The sequence below is a fragment of the Perissodus microlepis genome, chromosome 16 (assembly GCF_051167445.1).
Source record: "Perissodus microlepis isolate ML-2025 ecotype Zambia chromosome 16, ASM5116744v1, whole genome shotgun sequence".
Classification (NCBI taxonomy): domain Eukaryota; kingdom Metazoa; phylum Chordata; class Actinopteri; order Cichliformes; family Cichlidae; genus Perissodus; species Perissodus microlepis.
The window spans coordinates 30,144,072-30,170,580 of NC_140476.1; the positions used below are offsets into that span (position 1 = coordinate 30,144,072).

The window sequence follows — 26,509 nt, forward strand, 5'->3', positions numbered from 1 at the left end:
ACTTTATGTGATCCGTGCTGTTTCTATGGCAGTGTGGGGGCGGGATGCTACAAGGGCTCCGTGGAGATCCATGAGCAGCTTTAGCTGGCTGGTTAGCTTCAAGTAAATCATAATTAGAGTGACGTTAACCAGCTACGCCACAGGTAGCAAGAGCCCACCTTTTAAATGTCAAATTTCAAACAGCAACACGCGTTTTTTAGCAAGAGTGTTGGGAAACATACAAATCTCGACACCCTACTGTAGCAGTGAGGCTTCAGCTATCGAGGGTTTCATGCTACACGGCAATTGTTCATACAGCTAATAAGTACTCACTCCACTGTAAATTCAGACACATTTGTTATGCAAACGAGACCCTCTCAGGCTCACAAACATAATGGTTGCTATGAAATGCTTTCGATCCAGCTGTCAAATACACGCGTATTCACTTGTGTGATGTCAGGGTCTTTGAAAAACTTTCAGGTTTAAGGTTTTGTAGCACAAAATTAGTATTATTATTATTTTTGCATGCAGTAATATTAGTTGAAGAAGGATAATAATTTGAATGCAAAATTTGATACTTTAGTCTTGTACAACCCGTTTCCAAGAAAGGTTTGGATAAAAAAAAACGCTTTTTCAACTGGATCATAAAATCAGTTCTTCGTTCATTTTTTTCGTTCAGCTTTTCTGTAAAGGTTTTAGGAACATCTAAACATATTCATATGCATGCACTGAGTAAAGTTTATAGATGTAATTCACTGTAACAGTTTGAGTATTTATGATAAAGGATCAGCAGAAAAAGCTGAAAGACCAGTAGCTGGAACATGATGGGAAACAAACCTTTGTGGGCAGGAGGACTTCTCAACTCTTGACTTTATCTAAAAAGTCATTAGTCTTCTTTGGTTTGGTCCAGTTCATCTAAACAGTGTTTCAGTTAGACAAGAAGCAGAAATGGCAAAGAGCAACCTTTTCTAAATTCAGCACCTTTCATGTCTCATGCCTCATTTTCTTTTTTTTTGTTGTTGGCTGTGTCTCACTTCCAGGTTTGCCTTCCGCCAGCCACTCCTCCTTATGAGTCTGGTTGTTTTTTCCCTTTTTTTCTTTTGCATGGAGACCTGCTGAGGGGTTTTTGACTTGATAAAGACGTGCTGTGTTTGTTCCGGCAACACTGAGGCCTGTGGTGTTAATGTGATTCAGCTGGCTGATTCAACCCATTAAATAACTCTGAGAAAAGAATGGCCCACTGGCTGTGGCTTGCTGCTGGCTGCCAGTCCCAGGACTCACTGTATGCCTGAAACTGAATGGAAACAATGTCTTTTAGCACTGGTGCTTTGGGCACACGGCAACTTGCGAAGCTGTTTGATAGGTGGAAACTTGGACAGAGTCAATGAAACCCGGAGACGCCTTTTTTCCTGTAAATTAAAAAATAAAATAAAATAAATCGAGTTTTCGTAAGGCCTAGATGTGGAAACGTGCCTCAGAACGGGGTTTCCCACAGATGAACAGCTCTCTCTCCTGTTCTACTAACTGTTGTAGTCGGTACATTTGGATACTAGGAACATAACTGGACAGTGTGTCACTACAGTAAGCCTGCATTAAATGCAGCAGCTCAGTAATCAGTTTTCTCTGTAAACCTTACTTTATTTTCTGAGTCATTACTTGTTTTAGCTTTAGTAGAGATTTAATATACTGCTTTATGATCCCGTTCACAAAGGGATCATAAAACACATGTGTCAGTGTTTGTGTACGTCTAAGCTGAAAGCCTGGTTAGAGGATGGATGTTGTATTTTAATAATGCAAATAGCCATATTAAAGAGGTTCAGTTTTACTTTCATCTAATGTCAAATTTCCTTTCATCTTGTGACTTAGCAGCAAAGGCAAACGATCTGAAGCCTTTATCCTGCATGATCAAAAGCCCAGTTAGTCATTTCCATGACTAACAATTAATGCTTCTGTGTTTTGTTTTTAAGTCAGGGTACAGAAAGCTAGCAGTAAACCAGGTGCCTTAAAAATGTCTGGGTATTCTCAGGACGATGTTACATGTTAAACGTTAGATAAACTTTTATAGACTTGGCTTGTGCAAATTTTATCTGAACAGAGGCAGTTAACACGGTTAACAAGAGTTAACACGGTTAACAAGAGTTAACCGTGTTAACTCTTTCTCGTGGTCTTCGACACTGAGCGCAGATCTGGGTTTAAAACCACCAATTAGTTTTTGTACGTTTTTGCTGTTTATGATGGCAGCTTTGGAAAGTGTTGTTTTTGTCCCTGTGTTAGTGCAGTGCCACTGATAAACACACTGATTATCTCTGCCTCATCACATGCAAACATTCACACTGGGATCATGTGAGTTGGCCTCTGTTGAATCTTCTAATCAGAAACAAGACAGCGCCTTGTCGGGGTTTTAGGTGGATAATCTGATGGAAGCTGTGTCAAAGTCAAAAAAGCAGGTTGTGACACCTCAGTCCTGCCTAAGGAGAAGGAAGTGCATCAGTGGAGCTCATGGAAACAAAGAGTGCCTTTGCTCTTAGAGGGAAAACAAAGGCACATCTGGAAAATATACACCACTTTCTACCTTTGTCAAGTCGTTTATGTCTCTTTTGCATATGTAAAGTGTAAATATCCTTACTTTGCATTTTCATTTAGCCTCTAAAAAAGAAACACTTAATATTCGTGTAAAATGTTTGCCTTTAACTACATATTTGAGATCATACTTACTAAAAGTTTTGATCAGCTATGTATTTCCATAGTTCACTTTCTCATTATTGGAACTCACCATTCTACCCCTCTGCAGCTTTTTATTAGCACTATAACTATATTTGACTATATTTGGTCAATAAAAAGTCAGAAAATAGTCCACAGCTTATCCACTGACTTCTTTAAATGTCTTCTTTGTTTGTCCATCTGTCGCTCCTGCCTCGAGGGAATTTCTTCTGGAGCTGATACAGCATTCACTTGGATCCAAAGAACTGATAAAAAAAACTGTGATATTCCAAGGCCAAGGTCACTATAACCTCGTGAGGCCATTTTTGGTCATAAGTTAAGAATTTTTACTAAGAAGTTTAGCATTTTTGCTTGTAAATAGTTTATTGGATTTATTGGATTCTCAGAATCATATCCCAGCTGGCACAGGGCGAGTGGCAGGGTACACCTACACCCTGGACAGGTCTTCAGTCACAGGGCTAACACAGAGAGACGGCGGGACTCTCATTCACACCATTTGGCCAATTTAGAATCACCAGTTGACTCAACCCCACTAGTTGCATGTCTTTGGACTGTGGGGGGAGGAAGTTACGGGGAGAATATGTAAACTCCACACAGAAAGATGGTGGACTCAAACCCAGGACCTTCTCGCTGTGACGTCTTACTAATCACCACCCCACTCTGAAAATAGCCCAAACTAATATTCTGACGACTGTGCAATCATTTGCACACCAAATACAGTTTCTTACTGTGATTTAAAAAGAAAAGATTCCACTTAAATCCTAACAATTTTCTTCCATGAAAGCAAATATAAGAAATATAGCAATAGCAAATTAATCTGTAGCGTGAATGATTGTATGAGTGTAAAAATCCTTTTCCAGACATTACTTGCAGAATTAATACTCTTAAGTACTGTAACATATTTTCCCTTCATTTTTTGTTTTTCATTTGAAGTTTCAGTAGCTTGTGTGGATCACACCTCTCCATCTGCTAGTGCTGTTTCCGTTGCTTTTTTAAGAACTCTGTGCCAGGTGCAGTTTTGCATAATATTAATAACACCTGCATGCACACTCAGTTAGAAATCCCGCCGAGTTTAGCACTGTGCCTCCTTCTGTTTTTGGCCGTCATATGTTAGCAAGTCTTGTACAGCGAGTAGAACAAGCAGTTTCAGACCTGCGACTCATGAGTGACACAAAGGTGCAATGAAGAAACACTGCTTTCATATCGCGGCACCAAAGGAGATGAAGTAGCACGCACATGTATTCTCTGTATTTTGTTTGAGTCATTTTGTGTTTCGGTCCTCCAAAAGACATTTCCTCTATACTGGGAGGTTACTTTTGACCTCACTTGTCTGTATTGTATAGCTCACTCTAAGTGAGCTGCACCTACTGGGACTCAAATGAATCATTATATTATAGTGTAAGAAAAAAGATCTACTTATGTTCTTGATTGATTGATTGGCCAAGAGTCAGTTTTCAGTAACGTTGTAGGGAGAAAGGGAAATGACAAGCAACAGTAGGAGCGTTTCATCCCTGGCTCACATGGAAACCCTGTTCTCACTCCCACCTTCTTCCACAGATAGTGTCCAACGTGCTGATCTTTTCCTGCACCAACATCGTGGGCGTGTGCACCCATTACCCTGCTGAGGGTTCCCAGAGGCAAGCCTTTCAGGAGACCAGGGAATGCATCCAGGCTCGCCTCCACTCCCAGAGGGAAAATCAGCAGCAGGTGAGAGAGAGAGAAAGCTCTGGTGACAAAAGAAAAGTTTGTTTGATTAAATCAAGCAAACTTTTTATTAAAGAAATGCTTCACATATAATAATGTCATCCCAGCCCTGATGTGCTTCAAAATTATGTCAAACACCACAAAGTTTTATAGTGAGTACACATTTATATCGCTATATCAAACAATCAACAGTAGACAGGAACTGTGTTCACAGGGATGGTCGTAATATTAACAGGTTCAAAGTCAAGTTATGATTCTGTGATTATTTCTTGTCTTAAAATATCGCTTTTGCCCTTGTTTACCTTCTCCCTGTAGTGGTGTCCTATGCCCACTAGAAGATTGCGTTAATGCACTTAGAAGCTTTTTGCCAGCCGCCATTAAACGACAATGCAAACAATTAAACAAGAAGCGTGTGGTGCAAAGAGATTAGGGGATACTGTGCAAACATGAGACGCATGCATAGCCAAAGACTGATATAGAACTGATGGTTATTGAAAAAAAGAAGAAAGAAAAGGAAATGAGCTCCAGGGTGAGAGAGAATTTTTAGTGAAGAAGTATTATTGTCACCTTAATAATTTAGTATGACATTTTTATACAGTACAGACTATTCATTTATAATTTTAAATTAAATTTGTTCAGGTTGAAACTCGTCTTGTAGCTCATTTTCTCACGTCATTCACCTGCAATCCAACAATGAAGGAATTAAAACTGCTTATTGTTTTGTTATGGTATAGGTTTTTATTTTTACTTTTTTTACTTTCAGCTGCATATGTGTCTATTACATGTCCCCTGACATTCCCTAAAATTTGAGAAGTAAAAATATACAGCTCATCTTTTCATGCATTTCAAAATGTCATGACCTGATAACTTCTGTAATTCAGCTGTTGAGAGTATGGCCCTGTATTTTTTCGTCATAGCTGCAAAGAAAGAGGTCATGCTGTCTTTGGCATTTTGAAGGTTATACTGTAGTATTATTATTATTATTATTGAGTCTCCCGTAATGTGGCTACAATCCTCATCTATTAACACGCTCACTTGACCTTTGAACTTACGGCTCCTTCTCTTTCCTGCAGGAACGTCTGCTGCTCTCAGTGCTTCCTCGCCATGTTGCCATGGAGATGAAAGCTGACATAAACGCCAAGCAGGAAGACATGATGTTTCACAAGATCTACATCCAAAAGCACGACAACGTCAGGTAACGATCAGGGGCTGATCAGTCACGGGGAGGAGCTGGTCTGGCATTTTTAGAGCACTTCTCCCAGTCTGACTGAGCACTCAGAGAGCTTCAGAGTACACTGTTACAAACAATGCATTTTCTCAACAGTCTCCACAAAAACAATGCATGTTTGCCCCGTGAGGCCCAATTCATATTTCATTAGTGTTTAATGTATTTATTTTTTGTTTCAGACAGTATTTAGGTGATTGAAACTGGACTTTGAAAGCCTTCAAATGCTGCTATTAACCTACTGATTATTAGTAAAAAATCTGAACCCGGCTATATTAACTTACAAAATTAGCAACATGTAGAATTTCTGCTGTCGATTATTGATTACTGTGAAATCACAACACATTTCTTTGATGAATTGACTGAACTAAAGTATCTCAACACAACTGAGAATACAGACTTGCCAGATCTGAGCTTATTATTGTAGTTTAGCAGCCTGTGAGTTGAACCCACAACATCTGCTGTCCATGCTCAATAGCTCGGGAAGTTTTTACACCCTCACACCTTTTATGTGGGGGAGGTAGAGGTGCTGGGAGCAGCTAATATGTACAATTAACATATAATCTACACACTGTTAAACACACGTAAGGAAGTTGCAGCAGAAGTGCTGAATAAATGACGTTTAATCCAAGTTAATCCTGAACGGTGCTGCCTACTCACAGACAGTGGCAGAAGAGGTAGGGGGAAGTGCAGACGCTGCCATGGCAACGAGCTGTATGCTGTTTTGACAGAATATTTTTCACCTGCTTCTGCGTATAGGATCCATGTATCCATCCGTGATCCAGGGCCATCAAACTCATTTTACTTCACAGATCACACACAGCCCAGTTTGATGACTGATGCAGTCAGCGAGGCATTAATTGATTCACAAGACCCAGGAAGACACACACGTATTCGTGTGTTGTTGTTTTTTTTGTCTATTATTGTGAAGAATATTCAACATGTTAGTATTGTTTCATGTAGCACAACTTTGAGTTCTCTTTTTGAGAAAAAGGACAAAACTGTCTAAAGACTTTTATAAGACCAAAACAGCTGTGAGACCAACAGTTACTACTGTGACCATTTTTATACCAATACTGATTAAGTTTACCTGCTTCTCTTAGAAATTTTACAGCATTTAACGCCCTCTGTCTTTTAGACTTGTGGCTGAACTGGAGTTGGAGTGAAGGGTTTGGCCGTCTCAGCCTTAAACCACAGAGCTTTACTAACCAGATGGATGTCTGGTTACTTTTTACACAGAAATGATGCACTTGATGTGGATTTAATATCTGGAACTCTGATCGTGTTTGTCAGATCCCAAATCTTTCTCTTTATGTCTTTTTCAGTCCCACTTTGTAACAGTTCTAGCCTGTTCTTAACACACAGTTTGTTTGACTTATTTTTTATGTGGCTTTGCTCTATTAGCTGTGAACACTGTGTAAACTGTGTAGGACAATGGAAACTGATGTTAGGTTTGGCACCACCTCGTGGAGTAAGAAAAGACTACATCCATTTGTGTCAGTGTACCCACATTGCAGGGATGAAGCCTGCATGTGTCATCAGTTAAACTTCAGAGCTCTGCACTCATTTTGGGGACAAAAATCAGGTATCCATAATTTATCACAAAGCATCAGTTCCAAATCCGGCCTGATGGTCACGGTTGGAGTTAGAGTAGGTAAGCTGTACTTATGGTGAGGGTAAAGAAATAAACGCACATCTGTACAATGCCATCTGAGATGACGGAAACAAGACTCTTTCTTCTTCTGTGTGCATGTGTGTGTGTCTGCTGGTGTGGTAACAGCAGCCCGAGTTTTGTTCCCTGTAGCTGTTGCAGTCAGGTGGCAGCCCAAACCTCCATAAATAATAGGTGTTATTGAAGTGCTTTATCACTTTGATGTGTCCCCGTGAGACTTCATGGGTTGGAGCATCAGGTCACGTACTTGTGTTCTTGTACACAAAAGTTCTTTTCATCGCTGCTAATGCGATCGTCATTGAGAATCATCTTTTTTATGCTGTCTGAGCTTAAGTGTTCAGTCTGTAAGGGTGCGGATTGTTTTTGGAGCAAGGGCAAAGATTAAAGAAAGAAAGAAGAAGATGTGCATGTGACAGAAGTTACTTAGGCTAGTCTGCATTTGAATGACCGTATTGTCTAATTGCTAATTAAACATCAGGATAGTCACGATCATTTACCGTAGATACAGTGCTTGAACAGCTAATGCTTTAACCTCCTAAGACCCGAACTCTTCCAGAGCATGCATTTTTAATTTCTCTTTGATATTTGGGCATATTGGGGCCCGATGAATGTAAAAACAAATAATTACCAGATTTATTTATTTATTTTTTTTACCTTATTTTTGTTTTTAAGAAAAATAAGAGCCACATATGAGGATATTCGTTTAAAATTTTGATAGAACAGAGGCAGTATAATGTTCTTGTAAGTGGACATCAGGCCCTTGTAGAGCAAAATTGAGTATTTTGGTCTAAATAACCCAAAATGTGATGTCCACATATGTGGACGCCAGGTCCTAGGAGGTTAAGCTAATGCTGCACCACTAAACTCATGCTTACCTGTGAAGAAGTTAGCCTTTATGTAATTATAAATCTACAACACTGGATTCCAAAAGCAGGAGAAAAATGAAGACAGAGCTTTGATGTCCTGTCTTCATGCGACTCACTGGGGAGTATGCTGCACATTAGCAACCGCTAAGCTTGGCTAACTTCTCTCCGCGGTCATGAGTGTAAAGTTACTGTCGAGCTAACCGAGTGTGACCTGGCCTGTTTGGGGAGCGGGCAGTGGTTTTCTGGTAATTGGGGCTCTGCTGAGCGGCCGAGTAACAACAGGAAGAGAAGTGACAGCTCCCACTGCTACCACTAAAGAGCAAGGGGGGAAACAGTTGGAGGCAGTGAGGTGGAGAGGAAGTCACTTTGGGTTTGGAGCTTATTGCTGCTGTAGAATAGCATTAGGGTCTGCAGTATTTCTACCCATCCCTCCGTCGTGAGAATTCAGACGCAAAGGGTAGCGGTTCAGTTAATGGACTGTGAAAGACATATAATTACATCCGTAGATCCGACACATGTCTACCATTTCAGCCTGAACCGCAGCTACCTAACCAAAGGTAGCGTGTGGGGAAAACATGCCTACAGGTTCGACTAATTTCAAGCAGCGGCGCCTCCAGCTCGGCCTCACTAAACACAATTAGCAGATGGAAGACGTGCAGAGTCGGGCCTTGTGGCGGTGCCGCTGGCTGCTGCACTACACTGCAGGGCTGCTTGTAAGCTTTATAGGGAAGCTGATAAAAAGATTTCAGTACTGTGAGGCTAAGTCAGGCCGGCGGTCTTCATCAGCAAATTGTAATGTCCAAAGTCCAGAAGCAAGAACAGGCAAGTTAATTTTTTATTTATTGTCACAAAATAGTGAAGAATAAACCACTAAAAGTAATAAACCAAATTTATTGGTTTATCATTTTTACATTCACAATTCTAATAGGGACAAAAACAGTCACATTGAGCAAGTAAGTACACTCCTACATTTATCTTTCAGTTAGTCTCAGGTTTTCCAGATTAGGTATCAATGATTAGAACATATTTATGTTCTAATCTATGACATCAACAATTTGCTATTAAATTGCAGATTGTCATCATGTAAGAACCTATAGTGCTCTCTCAGCCCCAGAGGGAAAAAAAACAAAGGACGCTTATGAATCTGACAAAGGATTTGAAGACATTTATTATGCTCTATGGAAAGTTATCTACAAGTTGTGCAGATTTTGAAAGGAAATTTTCCAAGATTTCCGCAGCAAAGTCTTAAAGTTTGATTCAAAAACAAGTCTGTAAAACAATCTGCATATCCGCAATATCTACAAAACCTAAGATTTACTAACATATAAAAAAATAAATCATTATCTTTTTACGACCATCTAGAAATATCAGTGTGTGCATGTGTGTATGCTGCCGCAGGACAAAGCAGCTCGGCTGATTTCAGCAGGCCTTTATTAGTTGTTTTCCAATGCAAGTCTTTTACTGTTTTGGGTCCACAGCTGTTCTTTGCTGTCTCTGTTTCCCCTTTCACATTTAAAATAATATTTAGTATGGTTGATTGTACCGACTTTCAACAAATAGTACATTCACTGCTGGAGGTAGAACAGCTTAGGAGCAATTGCCTCACCCTCACTGGCTGGAGGAACTTCAGTCATGGTGGCCATTATGTTACCTGAAACTTTCCACTGTGTTCTTGATGGGAGAGTACAGGTGTCGTGTTGCTGCCACTGAAGTAAAGTAATATCCTCCAGCTTTTAGCAACCAGGCCAAAATATGCACTGACTGAGGGATTATGTAAGAAGGCTCTGGGGTAAATGTCTTACAATAATAACAACAATAATGTTAATTGCACGGCAATAAAACAAGGAAAACCAGCATTACAAAGTGTGTTATGCCAGCACTTAATACACATAATACAATACAAATGTACAAGTACAAGTCTCAATGTTTCCAGCCTGCTAAGATATCCCCAGACAGAATAGTGTAACTGGATCTACTCTGATGGGACGCTTATGTGTCAGTCTGAGGATAAAAACATGGAAAGAATATGGAATAATTAGAGGAACTGACCTTGTTTGTTTTACATATTCTAATTGACTTAAACAGAAGAATTAAAACTGAACAGCGGTTTTGGTTATGCACACCTTACATAAGGTGGTTCTGGTGATGCTGCTGGGGCCATGCCTGACCGGATAATACGTCTTTAGTGAACAGGCAGCAACGTACATGTATGCAGCAAACAACAGGAAACACATTTGATGTTCACCGTCTTTATACAAAAAGACTTTAATAATGTTCAATAATGAAAACGTGTATGGTTTGCAGAAAAAAGGAATAAAAGGAAAAACAGGAAATTAAGAAAACTGTGGTGGAGAAATAGAAAAAAAAAAGGAAGAGACAAAAGCAGAGAAGCAATGCGCCTGATGGCAGAGACTGGAGGAGCTGTTTGTTGTATCCCAAATCTTACAAATTTCCACCATGAAATCACATCATGCATTCAAATCCTGTCTTTAAATAGCGCAGACATTTCAGCATTAATGTCTGCGCTTGCACCAAACACTTTATAAGTACTGTTTTAGTTTCCCCAATAATAAACAAGGGGAAAATATTCTCTTTACAGTGTGCAGTTATGACTGAGGGATTTTTTACCACTCTCGGCATGTGGCACATGCAGAACGTATTGTTTCTATGAAGCCTGCACAGCTTATTTCTTATTTATGACCAGGTAAGCTATGCGCATATTTAGTTAAATGTTTGTTTTAGACGAGGGATGCAAATCAAGCAGAAAATCAAGAGCTTGTGACTGTTGAGCTTTGGGTAGTGACCATGAGACTGAGGATGCAAGCGGCAGAAATTAGCTTTCTCTGAAGGGTTGCTGGCCCCGCCCTTAGAAAGAGGGTGAGAAGATCAGTCATTCAAGAGGGGCTCAGAGTAGAGCCGATACTCCTCCACATCGAAAGGAGCCAGTTGAGGCGGTTCAGGCAGCTGACAGGATGCCTCCAGGGCGCCTCCTGGGTGAGGTGTTCCAGGCAGACCCAAGACATGCAGGAGAAATATCTCTCGGCTGGCCTCGGAAAGTCTTGGTGTTCCCCCGGACAAGCTAGGGAGGCTAGGGAGAGAGAGATTCTTTGCTTAGGCTGCTGCCCCCACGACCTGGCCCTGGATGCTTTTTGAGGATACTGTAAATTTATCTTTGATTTTTAAATTGTGCAATCAGTCTAATCTGTTGTCCTCAGTTACCACTGCAACAATCCCCGATTGTGTTCAGAATAACCGTAAAAAAATTCACTGATCTGAAACCAAAGTCTCTGATTCTTCTTCTAAAGAACGTCCTCTCATAATTTTTTTCCCCACGTCTGTGTAATTGCCTTTAATCCTGTAAAAAAGGATAAAACATCAAATCAATGAAGAACAATTTAGTCCTTACAATCCAGCGTTGTTTACTATTTCCTAATATGTAAAACTTTGTCCTCTTCGAGACCGTAGCATCTAGTGCATGATCTGCTTTTTAATCATTGTCATAAAACTAAAGATCGGTAAGAGTTCATGTTGAACTATAAGGAGCCAGTCATCACCCACAGTAAAGATTAAGTGGTACTTAGGGCACTGTCTCTTGTGCATACTTATTCTCCCCTTTGTTGCTTTTGTATGTTACCACCCACTGTTCCATCTCATGCTATATCAGGAAGAGGCCTTGCTCTCTGCGCCTCTGGGTCACTGGGGTGGGGAGGGACTGACAAGATCTGTACATTGTAAACAGATTAAGTACTTTAGAAAAAAAAACTCTTTGCATTACTAAACAAATAAATCATCATCTGTCATGATGTGCAGTGTGGCAGGCAGGCAGGAGCGGTGGACCCAAAATGCAGGACTCAGACACGGAAGTAAAACTTAAAGCGCAGCTTTATTGCTGGGAAAAACCTCTTACTTAACTAAACTCACCAAAAGACAAACAAAACTCTGGACAGAGGAACTAAGGACTAAAACACTGGAATAGAAATACTAAACCGGAGCAGGAGACAAAACACACAGCAGGTTGCGGGTGAACTGACGTTAACGACGCGACGAGGAGCTCAGGCAGACACACCGTATAAATACACACACCAGGTAATCAGGAAATGGCACAGAGGAGGGGATGCAGCTGGAACTAATGGGCATAACGAGACAAACCTAGAACGGGAAACTCACACTCACCAACTCGGGGACAGAACACAGAGGAAAGACACAGGTAGGGATGATCGGAACACTAAAAACACGACTCAAACCCTAAGAACAAATACAAAACAGAATAAACTAGAAAATAATAATAGTAAACACAAAGCGCTGGGTTACCGACCCAGGACCACGACATCATCAGGGAGTTTTCTTTAATCACATCGGTCATTTCAATTACGTTCTGTATTCTTCTGCCTTTCTTGTGAAACACATAAAACCCCACATTTTCAGGATAGTTCATATATTTTTTGAATAAATAATAAACATTCTCAGTCCTAAAAAAATTGTGATACTATTATTATTAGTGATGTACTAGATACAACTAATTTAAATCCAGTCTTACATTTTTGGCCCATCGGCTACTTTTTTTGGATTGTGTAAAGGTCTGTGTCCCACTGGAGAGCTTTGTTTATTTATAACTAAAGAGGGTAAAGCAGTTCTGCTTCCCTTTACTTATCTTTGACGAACATGATGAAACAGGCAATAGTCAGTCTGTTAAGTGAGTGCCATAAGAAACCCAGTATACAGTTTTATTTGCAGACTGTGAGAGAACCCAGTGCCATGTTAAATGACTTCATAGACCATTACTGCTACACTGAGAAGCAATAGGTTTTCCAGATAATATTCCATTTGGGTTTCTTTTCTACTAATTGTTAAATGTAAGTATATAACATTTACACCCAAAAGCTAGCCAACATGAAGCGATTGCTCAGGTGATGCTTCTGTGCATCCTAATAGCAAATCATTAATTGGGTGCTCAGTTTCAGCTACTTTAGCTTGGTCACAGTCACTTCAAACCTGCAAGCTGCTTTGCAGCCCAACTCCACCACAGCTTTTCACTCATGACTTAATGTCAAGTCTGTTGTCAACGCTGGCCAACAAGAGACAAGACAGACAAACCAGTCCACCTAATTCATATTACTGCAAATGGAAATAACATCTTCTCCTGACTGTTGTGGTTACATGTTCTTAATTAGATCGCAGTGTTATAACCAGGGGTGCACATAAGTGGTCTGCAGGTGCGCATTCGCTGTCAAAATAAAAGACGCGCACCAGATAAGAAGTTGCAACGCGCGTTTGCGTGCATAAGATTTTCTGGAGGAGGACAAACATGTGTTTTGAACTCTTAAAGATGTCGAAGAAGCAAGCTCCTTTAAGCAGTTACTTTGGTTTTCCTCCACCTCCAAAGAAATGTCAGAAGGAGTCCGAACCGCAAAAGAAGCACGTATCCTCGGAAAAGTGGTTGCAGGAGGTGAGCTGGCTTCAAACAAATGATGAACGCATAGAGATGTGGTGCAGAATATGCCGTGAAAATCCCACTCTAACGGACAAAAACAGTGCCTTTTATATGTACTCAAACGTGCGTTGCAACTTCTTATCTGGTGCGCGACTTTTATTTTGACAGCGAATGCGCACCTGCGGACCACTTATGTGCACCCCTGGTTATAACTTTAAAACTTAAAACATTTCCGTTCTGTAGCACATGTCAGACTGTCTTTCTTTCTTCCATCCCACAGTCACCTGCTTTCCTTCATTAACCGTCACTACCCAATTAGATAGACCTGTGCTGAGTCCAGACACATCAGTCAAGTGTCTGGTTTCACTCCACCTCCCATGCAACAGTTCACCGAAAGCAATCAATTATTCTCAGAAATGTGTACCCCAGAGAGGGAACTCTTAATCCTTTGCAGCCTAAGACCCAAATTGAGTAAATTTAGGAATTTTGGAGCTGGAGTTCATTAGAACACGTTAGCGCTCTTGACATATGAGCAGTCAAGAGAAAAAGGTAGCATGTGAACCCTGGACAAAAAACAAAACAAAAACAAACTGGTATAACGCTTAGACAAAATTAATTTCACATACCCGAAATACACTCACCTCAAAGCAACCACAGGGCCAGTCTTGGCATACTGTACAAACACACCATGTTCTTTCGCCTGTGTAACAGCCACTTACCCTGTGAGATTCATGTGAGCTTGTTTGGTCTAAAACATTTCTTTATTTATAGCATTCTCTTCTCCTTCCTGGAGGGTCTTAATTTGAAAAGCTAATTGTACATAGTCGGGGAAGTGATTAAATCTGCTCCTCATAACGTGAAACAATGACAACGCTTCTTGCCTGCAGGTGTTGTTGCACAGCTGAATGTCGGATTGCTGCAGACAATGTATGAACTTGTACGTGATTGTGTTTATATCAGAGGCAAAAAGGCGTAAGTTGTAACCATCATGAATGCATTAAGAAAAACATGAAGAGGAAAAGCCCAAAAGGGAAAATAATGACAAGCACAGCGTTTGATAAGGAAAACATGGGCGACCGATTGATACTGATTAGACAAACTGAAACATGACGTGTGTGCATCGTTGCATTAGTAGACATGGAAGGCTATGTTACCAGAAGACTTGGCAAAACAATGAAAAGATTGCTTATATAAAATGAGTGAATTTAAGTTTACATTAGAATGTATTTGATAAAACACACTGAAATATGTCAGGGATATGGAGTCTACCTGTGAATCAATGACTGAAGAAAACATGAATATTCACAGATAAGTATGAAAAAAAAACAAAACAATTTCTCGAGAATGAACGACCTTGAATGATCTCGCATTAATCTGCTTTTACTTTTTAACCACATTTTTCTGCACTGTGATGTTCCTTTAGGCTCTGTGCATTTGGTACGGCAGCACAGTTTTATCATAATGTAATGACACATGTTATTACATGTAAATTATAGGATTAATCTGAGGTCTTTATTCCCCACCTGACCATGACTTACAGCACAAGTTGTTTTCCAGTCCTCTGCTGTGAAATGAAGATTTGGAAACTAAGTAAAGTGAACTCTCTGACATACAGGATGTAAACATGTATGCCAAATATGATTTCTTCTCTTAAACAGTCCTTTGTGAGCATTATTTAAACAGGTGTTTACAAGTCTAGTAAGTGACTGTACATACTGAAGTAACAATTTGTTTTTATAACGACTTTAAATATTAGCATCTCCTTTTTCTGGAGTGAAAAACCTGTTATGCCATATGGGACTGTTTTTTAACATTTAACACTTCCTCTAATATTTTCTAACATCATACCAGATTTTAGCCAGATTTTTCATATTTCAGTCAGATATTTTTAACAGAAGATTAGTTTAGCTTTCCTTTCAGGGCGTTATTAGCTGGCTCAAGCCCATGTGTGTCATAAAGTGTACGTTACACCGCATGTTTATATTGCAATAAAAGCAGCGTAGTGCAGTGATGTGCTGCAAAGGTCAGCTTCAAACGTTGCAGTTTGGATCAATCAGAAATCATCTTTTTGGGGCAGGTAAGAAAAACACAGTGTGCATCCTTTTATTCTTTCTTATTTTTCATATTTTTCTTGTTGAGGCGAAGGCAAAGAAAACAGTTCTTAAATCACTTATAAAGAAAGCATAAAAAAGGATAAAAATGAATTTGAGAGGCCCTGCAGGACTTGGTCTTTTGAGCTCTGCAAATTCCAGGCAGTCCTTCAAGGTTTATCCTTGCATTAAATTGGGAACGACTGTCATAATAAAAAAAAAAAAAAAATCTCTGAATAAAAACTATTTATATCCACTAAAAACTGTTCATGCCTGTTCACCCACCTCCCCTCCTAGATTAAAGCAGGAGATAGATGTGCTGTATTTTTTAAGCTTAAGTGAGTGTTTTTTGCAGCACACGAGGCACGGTCTCATCCCCTTAGTTTGAGTAATGAAGTCCATCACGTTTCACCCCATGACGACATCAGAGAATAACTACACTCACTGAAGAAAGAAATGTCAAGCATGAAACGAGACTTTCTGTGGGTTACGATGTTTCACAGAACAACTTCAGCCATTCACAAGCCTTTTTCGCGGCTTTTATCTGAGTGTACGTGAGGCCAATCTCACTGTCTCCCAGAGCTAAAGCCGAGCCTATTACTGCCTCTATCTGCCAGCCTGGCCTCTTTGTCCTTGTTTCTTTCAGTGATTCAGTCTGGTGAGATCATCAGCCCCGCTGTTGTGCCAGTGTCAGTAGAGTAAATGCCTCAATCGCAGAAAGGCCTGTGCTGTATCATCTTACCTTGTTCCCAGCTAACTTTTCGCAAGCTCAGAGTAACTCCACATGTATTAGACACTCTCTCTCTCACAAACGCACACGCAAACACACACACTTTGCACAGACCTCATTTAAACTCCAGATTAAAGCCATTGTATTACACATGACTGTGCAAAGCCCCCTCAGCCACAGTCTCACACCTTTCATCTGCATCAGTGGCTCCAAGGTACCTCTTGAAATCTCTCGTCTCCATCTCCATCAGTTCATTTGAACGCTTTGTATTACTTTTCTTTGTGAATTCAGTAAAAACAACAGCTGTCAGCAATGGGACATATTTTGAATTGCATATAAGTAAACAGTGTAGTCTTACAGAGCTTTATTAGTAGCCACATCATCTGTGTAGTTTGAAAACTTGTTGTGAAATGACTTTATCGTCTAACTTATCCAATCATAATCTGATATATAGAACCTTTTGTCTCAATGACAGCTCAGTTGCTGTCCACCAACTATTTATAACACATAAAAGACTCATGCTGTTGAACTAGAGTCACACTGAAACACAGACAGAAGCTCTTACCCAAGCTGCGAAACTGCTTTCCGTCTGTCATCAACACTTGCTTATCCTCTTCAGCGCCACAGCTGACATTTGTCTAGAGGTGTGGTATACGCTGAACACGGCTGACGCCAGTGGTCACGCTCAAGCTCCTGTGGGCATTTTAGTGTCGCACTCATTGAACTGTGGATGGAACATGTGGGCTCAGAAGGTTTGAAGTCATGCTGGCCCGAGCTGCTAGAAATCAAACATGGAGTTGTTTTTAGGATAATCTATTCCCACAGTGCTGATTGCAGTGAAGCCATAGGTCAGTTTGGGATTTGTCCTGAATAATGCTGACCTTGCCACCGGTGGCACAGAGATTTGATTCCCGGTAGTCCTCTGACTTGTTCAAACAATAAGAGCTTAATTAGATCACACGTGGAGCAGCAGCAAAGCGACAGTGTCGTAGCTACAATGGCAGCCTCGAGGAGGGTGCAGTAGAGCTAAAATTATGCTTTCCAAATGCTACGTGAACAAGCATACTCCTGTCGCTCTTGCTTTTGTATTTCATTCCTGTTTCCAGCCTACATCCTGACAGCTGAATTCAGCATACTTTTATAGTCTCATCAACATGTTTGACGTACACATAGTTGATATTTGTTTCAGTCACCCTGCAAGTCTTTACAAGCCATTAGTGGTTTGCATAAACATTTCCACATATCTCCAGAGAAGAATTATTTTAGCTTTCACTGGATTTCAGTGGATTTATACTTTGTAGTGAAGTTCATCACAGGGATGTGAAAAGTAGTACTCAAAGATACCCTTTGCTCATTTTTGTTAGCATGCAGTATCTTGTTTTTCTGCCTCTTCAGGTAAAAGTGTGGTCAGCAGGGAAATCACTTCAGTATAGAGAATTCAGGGAATGAGAAAAAGGCTTTTCTGAATGAATTCTGTCTCTTTTGTCTTTGTGTTTCTGCAGCATCTTATTTGCGGACATTGAGGGTTTCACCAGTCTGGCATCGCAGTGCACAGCACAGGAGCTGGTGATGACTCTCAATGAACTGTTCGCCCGCTTTGACAAGTTGGCCGCGGTAAGGATGTAATCACTTGCATGTATATGTACAGTGCTGTGCAAAAGTCTTTTGCTAGGAAAATGAGAAATAGCTGCAGTGATTCATTGGAAACTTGTGCAAGCATACATGGAAGTATAATATATATATAATATGTAAGGTCCTACAAAGCTGAACCCACAGTGGGGCTCATTGTCTGATTTTTGGTGAATGCAGCCAAAGTGCTTCGTCTCATCTGATGTGACCTCTCTTCATCTGTTTGTGTGTGTTTAGCTCACCCTCACCTCTGACTAAACAGACACTGACCTGTTTTTATGTGTAAACAACACAGAGAGGAAAGATAGCCGTGTAATCTGGGTGATAGCCTTAAACAGCTCCTGCCTGTGTTGTTGCAAAATGTGAAGAATAAAAATGTAAAATATAGCAGGACAGATAAATGCATCGATGCACACTTCCTATAGGTATGATAAAAGAAAAAAGTTTCTTTCATTTTGAGGACAGTTTAAATGTATCCAAATTACAAATCTGAAAACAGTAAATAACTTAGAAAAGCACTGATATTAATTAACGGCTGTGGTGAATAATTTTAACTGGAAGAAAATTAAACCGTACAAATGAATGAAGTTACCTGTCCCCAGTGCGCATACAGTATATGAAGCACTGCTATCAAAACATGGCTTGTTTGGGCAGGATCCTGGGTAAAATTTCATTGTGAAAACGTATATTTCCTTCCCAAGAAGGAGTATTAAAGCCACATTTAGAAAAAAATATTATTGATCATCGAGATTAAAGTCGAACGTTATTTCGTGACACTGTCATGGTTGTTGTAACCTCTAAGTGATATTGTAGTTCAGAATGGGTTTTAGTAACAAGAAAGGAAATTAATTATCTTTTAGCACATAAACACAGTGTGGTGATCAGTATAAGGATGCTGAAGAGATGGTGCAGAAAGCTGCATCTGGTCAGACAGAAAAACACACAAACTTGGAATAGTGGATTTGTGCAAAGTGACTGCAGTGGACAGAAGCGAGGTTATCGATGGTTACAGCCTCGTACAATAAAGAGGATGGATGTTGTATCACAAGACTGCTGATCAATTCACTAACTCATCTAAAAAAGTGGAGGGTATAGCTGTAGCAGTTTGTCTTGAAACTGTTTTTATTGTCTTGAAACAATAAAAACAGTTTTGACTTTTTTCTTAAAATGATCAACAATATTTTTTTTTCTTAATGTGGCCCTGATACTCTGTCAGACCTTACTTCCCTCTGTCTCCTGTCAACCTGGAAATAATTTCTTCTCGGCAATCAGACAGGACTTTCTATTAATTTCGCTTTAAGGAGACAAGAAGCGATGAGAGGGTATGTCGTTTTCATCTAAGGATGTCTCATACAAATGCTACACTTTGACATAAAAATAACCGAGGCCCCTGAAGACCGGCCGTGGAGCTGGGGCTTTTTCATTTGGCGTGTTTGATTCCTCTGTGCACTTCTTGCTCGCATTCTCTGTAAGAAAGAGGAGCTAAGGTATGAAAAAGAGATGCATGTGAGGTCAGGGGAAAAACGTCTGTGTAACGAAAGGCCCAGTGGGTGTTAATTCTGAAAACATTTGCCCTTATTCTTTTATCTGATATTTGTTAGTGGTCAGACAAACCTGACTCCAATTTCATTATCCTGAAGTACAAAACTACATTTGTGAAAGTGGATCATTTCTGTAATGCAGTAAAAGAATGATATACAAAGAGGGGGAAATCATTTTTGGGATGATTTTGACGATCACTGACAAAGAAAGGAACAGCCCATTATATTTGAGTAGACAGAATATCAACCAGAAAATCCCTCAGTCTCAAAAAAAAAGGTGAAAGTGCTGCTGTCAGATTAAATCAAAATTGAGCTCTTCAGCATCAACCTGACCCACTGTGTTTGCAGCAAGAGAAATGCTGAATATGGCCCACAGAACACTATCCCCACAGTCAAGCACAGAGGTGGAAACATTTGTACTGTTTTTCCTGCTAAGAATACAGGACGACGTCATCGCACGGAGGGCCCAGCGGACAGGGCCATGTAATGTAAAATCTTGGATGAGAACACTGAAGATGGGTCGTGGATGAGTCTTCCAGCATGACCCAAAGTGACTCAAAGTGTACCATGGCAACAGTGGAGTGGCTAAAGATGGTCATAGGGTGGCCGAGCGAGTCTTCAGACCTCAGTTCTAAAGTAAATTGTGGAGCTAAAGCTTCCAGTTGCCAAGCAGCAACCAAGAAATTTAAAGGATTTAGAATATTTCTGTAAAAAGGAGGCGGCCAAAAACCGTCCTCTGTGCAAACCTGGCGACCAACTACAAGAAATGTCTGACTGCTGTGCTTGTCAACAAGGATTTCTCCACCAAGTTTTGCTTGGGGATCAAATACTTATTTTATATAATGTACTTTTTTTCTGGATTTTTGGTTGATATTCTGTCACTCTCTATGAAAATGAAACTACAACAAAAATTAGAGACTGTTTATTTATTTGTAAGCAAGCAAACTTCAGCGGGGGATCAAATTATTATTTCCTCCACTGTTTAAATACTGTGAAAGCAAAAGTGTCAAAATTTCCCAGCTTCCCCAAAGTGTCCCCAAAGATGCAGTAGGACACTCATACATTCTCTAGTTAATGTATTACTAAAATATTGGTGGTATAGTGCTTAACAGCATAGTTCTTATTTTTCAGGTCTGCATTCACCACAATATTTCTAAGCGGAGTGGAGACAAAGGAGGTCCTGATACAGAAAACTCAGAACAAATCAAATGTAACTGCAGCCCTCGTGCTCAGTGATCACAGTGTTCCATTAAAAATGAATGAAGCTTTCAGAGAAAAGCATCAGCTCTGATGCTGCCGGTGCGGGCAAGTTCTAACAGAGACTGAATACTCATACTTTTCTGCAGCTGGCCTGAAAATCATTATCGATTTGGTCAGTTTGGTTACAGGTGCAAGAACTGCATGTATGTGTAGTCCACAGTATTTAGACACCAGGAATTAGTAAAGTAACCTTAGAGGCAGCTGGAAAAGGTCATTAAATACATAGTGAATGCTGCTGTGAACACAGACGTGAACGCAGAGTTCCAGTGTTTAGAAAGCACACCATAACATCTGTTTTATGTCTGAACCGCAGTTTCAGAGACGGCACATTCAGGAACATTGATTTTTCTTTTTTCTTAGACAAAAACATCTTTGTTTTTCAGCTAAACCTCAATATATACCATTTGTTTCTAAAAGGTGAAAAGCTAATTAATATTTCATAGTGAAACGCCAATAACGGCATTATATACCAGACAGGTTGCAACTGACACTTTTAGGTCCATGCCAGAGGTACCTTGTATCTCTGCAAACACACAAAGACACACACACAGCCGCACGTATTCTCTTTCTGTGCTTCTTACACAGTGGAGCTCATTGTAGTTTCTCAGTCCCATGTGCTAGAGCGATACTCAGGTGGCCATCATGAGACACTATATTCTCCTATGCCTTTAGGATCAACAGACACATGCGCACACAAAAACAAACACACACACTGTTAAATGATTCTAAAATTTAAAAGTTTTAAGGCAAATGTGAGGCATCTATACATGGTTATTGTGGAAATCCTAGTTTCTGAACTCTGTGGAATACCAGGATTTCTGCATTCATTTAATAAAAGAGAATTTAGGAAAATTGACATAAGTGTTGGAATGTCAAATAGATAATTTTTTGAAAGCAACTGACTCCTAGTCTCAATAATGGTCTCAATAAACATGTGGATCAAAGCCTTGTCAGGCAAGTTGTTACAACAAGTTTTACCAAAAGAAAAAAATTCTCAATCTCAGGCTATTTCTTCTTTCATCTAGTTTCATTGTTTTGTTTAGTTTTAGCTCTAAAAATCTTGGCTTGAACTTTACATAGCATTGTAGGGGAAGCAGGGGAGAAAAATAGAAACAAAGACTAAAAGCCAAACACCATCAGAATTGTGTACGAAAACATTTTGGTATCATCACATCACAAATTTATAAAAGATAGTTGGGCAGATTTACAAACTACAAACAAAATCTTCGAAAGTGTGAAGCATAGAGGAAGGGTCATCATGGTTTGAGGCTAATTTCTTTCCTCGGGGAGTTCCAATCACATGAAAGCAAACTGATATTAAGATTTTTATTTTTATTTATTTATTTATTCTGTCAGGGCAGCAGGCCATCACCCAAAGCTTAACAAATCAAGAGAAAGAAAAGGATAATTTGTGGAAAATCTGATCTTGATCTAAATCCAGTGGAATGATTTAAAGATGACTGTTGAATGTCAAAAGGAACAAACAAAATCATCACTGTGCAGTGAGCGGTCACAGGAAACAGCCGGTGGACTTTTTTTTTTTACCCGTGCTGTCCAAATTCTAAAGATGTCTAAAAGATGAACTTTTGGGATTTTATTAGTTTGATCACATTGATTTTGTCAGTTTTTGTTTCACTAATGAAAAATAGATCACATTTATAAATAATAATGCACAAGTCCCAGTAAGGGGATGAAGAAATTTAGTACCAGGTTTTCATAGCTTCTAATAAGTTCATGAATATACAAACAAAACATTGAGCTGAACTCTGGTAAAAAGTTTTATATTTAGGATTAAGTAGGAAATTATTCTATCAGTGCAACAATAACTTTAAAAATTATTAGTTTATTCAACAGCAGGAAAGGAAGTTTTTTGTTATTATTTGATATAATTTATCAGTCATATGATTTGGCCTGTCTTACCTCAGTTCTGTCTACTTGAGTTAGTTGGAAACTACTGAGGTATTTTGTCCACTGAATTGCAAGATACTATAGTAAGGTGAAAGATGAAGAGAGGATATCATAAGGTGGATCCAGTTATAGCTGTGTGTCTTTGTTTCACTGGCTCCCAAAGGTCTCCCACCATCAGTGAATTGCACAAAAGTGAAGTAACTCTAAAACCCATTGCAATAACATCTTCATTTTCTAGGATACCTCTCCAGTAAGTTGCTCTTTCTTGTGCTCATGCTTCCCGTGACAGGAGAACCACTGTCTGCGGATCAAGATTTTGGGAGACTGCTACTACTGCGTGTCTGGTCTGCCGGAGGCGAGGGCCGACCACGCCCACTGCTGTGTGGAGATGGGGCTGGACATGATAGAGGCTATCTCGTAAGTTGCCCCCTAACTGTAACAAGGCATCTGTGGCTGTAATTAAAATGCTTAAATATGTGCACATAGCAGACAGAGGTGGGGCAAATGAATAAATGGATGATTTCCAGATGCAGTTTTAGTTATATTTGATGTTCCATATACAGGGTGGGCCATTTATATGGATACACCGTAATAACATGGGAATGGTTGCTGATATTAAAGTCCTGTTTGTGGCACATTAGTATATGTGAGGGGGCAAACTCCTCAAGATGGGTGGTGACCATGGTGGCCATTTAGAAGTCAGCCATCTTGGATATAACTTTTGTTTTTTCAATAGGAAGAGGGCCATGTGACACATCAAACTTAATGGTAATGTCACAAGAAAAACAATGGTGTGCTTGGTTTCAACGTAACTTTATTCTTTCATGAGTTATTTACAAGTTTCTGACCACTTATAAAATGTGTTCAATGTGCTGCCCATTGTGTTGGATTGTCAATGCAACCCTCTTCTCCCACTCTTCACACACTGATAGCAACACCGCAGGAGAAATGCCAGCACAGGCATCCAGTATCCGTAGTTTCAGGTGCTGCACATCTCGTATCTTCACACCATAGACAATTGCCTTCAGGTGACCCCAAAGATAAAAGTCTAAGGGGGTCAGATCGGGAGACCTTGGGGGCCATTCAACTGGCCCACGATGACCAATCCACTTTCCAGGAAACTGTTCATCTAGGAATGCTCGGACCTGGCACCCATAATGTGGTGGTGCACCATCTTGCTGGAAAAACTCAGGGAACGTGCCAGCTTCAGTGCATAAAGAGGGAAACACATCTTCATGTAGCAATTTCAAATATCCAGTGGCCTTGAGGTTTCCATTGATGAAGAATGGACCCACTATCGTTGTACCCCATATACCACACCAAACCATCACTTTTGTTGTTCCAACAGTCTTGGAGGGATCCATCCAATGTGGGTTAGTGTCAGACCAATAGCGGTGGTTTTGTTTGTTAACGTCACCATTCACATAAAAGTTTGCCTCATCACTGAACAAAATCTTCTGCGTGAACTGAGGGTCCTGTTCCAATTTTTGTTTTGCCCATTCTGCAAATTCTGTGCGCCAATCTGGGTCATCCTCGTTGAGATGCTGCAGTAGCTGGAGTTTGTAAGGGTGCCATTTGTGAGTAGCTAATATCCGCCGAAGGGATGTTCAACTAATGCCACTCTCCAGTGACATGCGCGAGTGCTACGCTGTGGGCTCTTGCTGAATGAAGCTAGGACAGCCACTGATGTTTCTTCATTAGTGACAGTTTTTTTGTGTCCACATTTTGGCAAATCCAACACTGAACCAGTTTCACGAAACTTAGCAAGCAGTTTGCTAACTGTAGCATGGGAGATGGGTGGTCTCGTAGGGTGTCTTGCATTGAAATCTGCTGCAATGACCCGGTTACTGCGTTCACCAGATATCAACACAGTTTCGATCCGCTCCTCACGTGTTAACCTCTTCGACATGTCAATGGCTGTGAACAAAGAGAAACTTGTAAATAACTCATGAAAGAATAAAGCTACGTTGAAACCAAGCACACCATTGTTTTTCTTGTGACATTACCAATAAGTTTGATGTGTCACATGGCCCTCTTCCTATTGAAAAAACAAAAGTTGTATCCAAGATGGCCGACTTCTAAATGGCCACCATGGTCACCACCCATCTTGAGGAGTTTGCCCCCTCACATATACTAATGTGCCACAAACAGGACTTTAATATCACCAACCATTCCCATGTTATTACGGTGTATCCATATAAATGGCCCACCCTGTACTTTGCCACATATGAAAGTAGTAATGAATAACATCACTTTATTTCCAGAATCCATTAAAAACAGTTTGTGACCATGTTGTCAGCTGTTGTCAGTGCCTCTTTGCAACTTCACAGTCAGAAATATTCTCTGTCAGTTTTTAAGAAGATTATTGTTGAGTCAGATTAATAATCCTCAGATTAGGCTAAATGTCTGTGGTTGTCCTTCTTGTTGCAGAAAAATTAAATACATTTGCTGTTAAAGAGCAATTTCACCCAAATCACATAATTTCCATATATGTGTTGGACGACATATATGGACATTTATGAGTTTACGGACAACTCTGTCAAAACGAGCCGGTATGCATGTAGGGATTAAAATGATGAAACAGGAAGTTTCTTGCAAGTAAAAGCAGAGATATAAGATGCACTGGAAAAAAAGGTGATCCCTGAGATACCCTAACATCAACACACAGGTGACGAAAAAGCTTAACTTGTAAATTATCTCTTAAAAATGCTATCTGTTTTTATTTGCAGGCTGGTACGGGAGGTGACTGGGGTAAACGTCAACATGCGAGTGGGCATCCACAGTGGCAGAGTGCACTGTGGGGTGCTGGGGCTCAGGAAGTGGCAGTTTGATGTCTGGTCCAACGATGTCACGCTAGCAAATCAGATGGAAGCTGGGGGCAAAGCAGGGTATGTCTCTCCAATGATATTCAAGTTCAGACTGCCCTACTCTAAAACAAGTTGGGATGTTGTGTAAAACTTAAAGAAGAAAAATAATTGAATCATCTGCAAATGTGATAAACCTGTTTATGTTGAGAAAATGTGGCATGTGCCAAAGTATTAGTTCATTTAACATTTGTTAGGAGCAAAACGTCTAAAAACATTTACCACTGTGTAGCATCCCCTCTTCTTTTAACAACTGTCTGGGAACTGAGGAGGACCAGCTGGATTTTTACCGGCAGAGATTAAATATTTGGAACTGAGTGCTGATAACAAGGTGGAGGGTTCCTCTACTCTTTAGCCGAGAGGATGTGGTGTCACTGTTTTCCTAAGAGAATTTCAAATTTTGATTCATCCGACCACAGAACAGTTTTCCGTTTTGTCTCAGTACATTTTTAAGAGAAGACAGCAGTGTTTCTGGATGTTCATATGTAGCTTCTTCTTTGCATAAAAACACTTTAGTCAGCATGTATCAATGGGACGGGTAACAATGCCTCCTAAGCCCATGCAGTGATTTCATGGTTGTTTTTAATGCAGTGCTGAGGCCTGGAGATTGCAGGCATCCAATATGGATTTTTGTCTTTGTCCCTTGCGCACAGAGATTTCTTAATTTTTTTTGATGATATTAAGTACTGTAGATGATTAGATGTTCAAAGTCTTTGCAATTTTATGTTAAAATAAATTTTTCTGAAATTCTCAATTTGGAGACACAACTTATTGCACATCGCTGAAGCTTGGCTCATCCTCACTTCTGAGAAACTCTGAAGATGTTCTTTGATAACCAGCTGTTGCTTTTTAGTAACACTTACATTTTCAGCGTTTTTGTTTCCCCTGC

At 40.0% G+C, this 26,509-nt stretch overlaps 1 protein-coding gene across 2 annotated transcripts in view; it reads left to right on the forward strand.

The window, feature by feature from the left end:
• Window positions 1-26,509, forward strand: part of adcy5 (adenylate cyclase 5) — a 99,697-nt gene that overhangs the window by 43,849 nt on the left and 29,339 nt on the right. For both annotated transcript variants that reach the window (XM_084908716.1, XM_084908717.1), the window contains exons 2-6: window positions 4,258-4,407; window positions 5,478-5,599; window positions 17,921-18,032; window positions 23,046-23,173; window positions 25,486-25,644. In XM_084908716.1, the coding sequence (XP_084764842.1) occupies window positions 4,258-4,407; window positions 5,478-5,599; window positions 17,921-18,032; window positions 23,046-23,173; window positions 25,486-25,644 (671 nt within the window). The remainder of the gene's footprint in view (window positions 1-4,257; window positions 4,408-5,477; window positions 5,600-17,920; window positions 18,033-23,045; window positions 23,174-25,485; window positions 25,645-26,509) is intronic.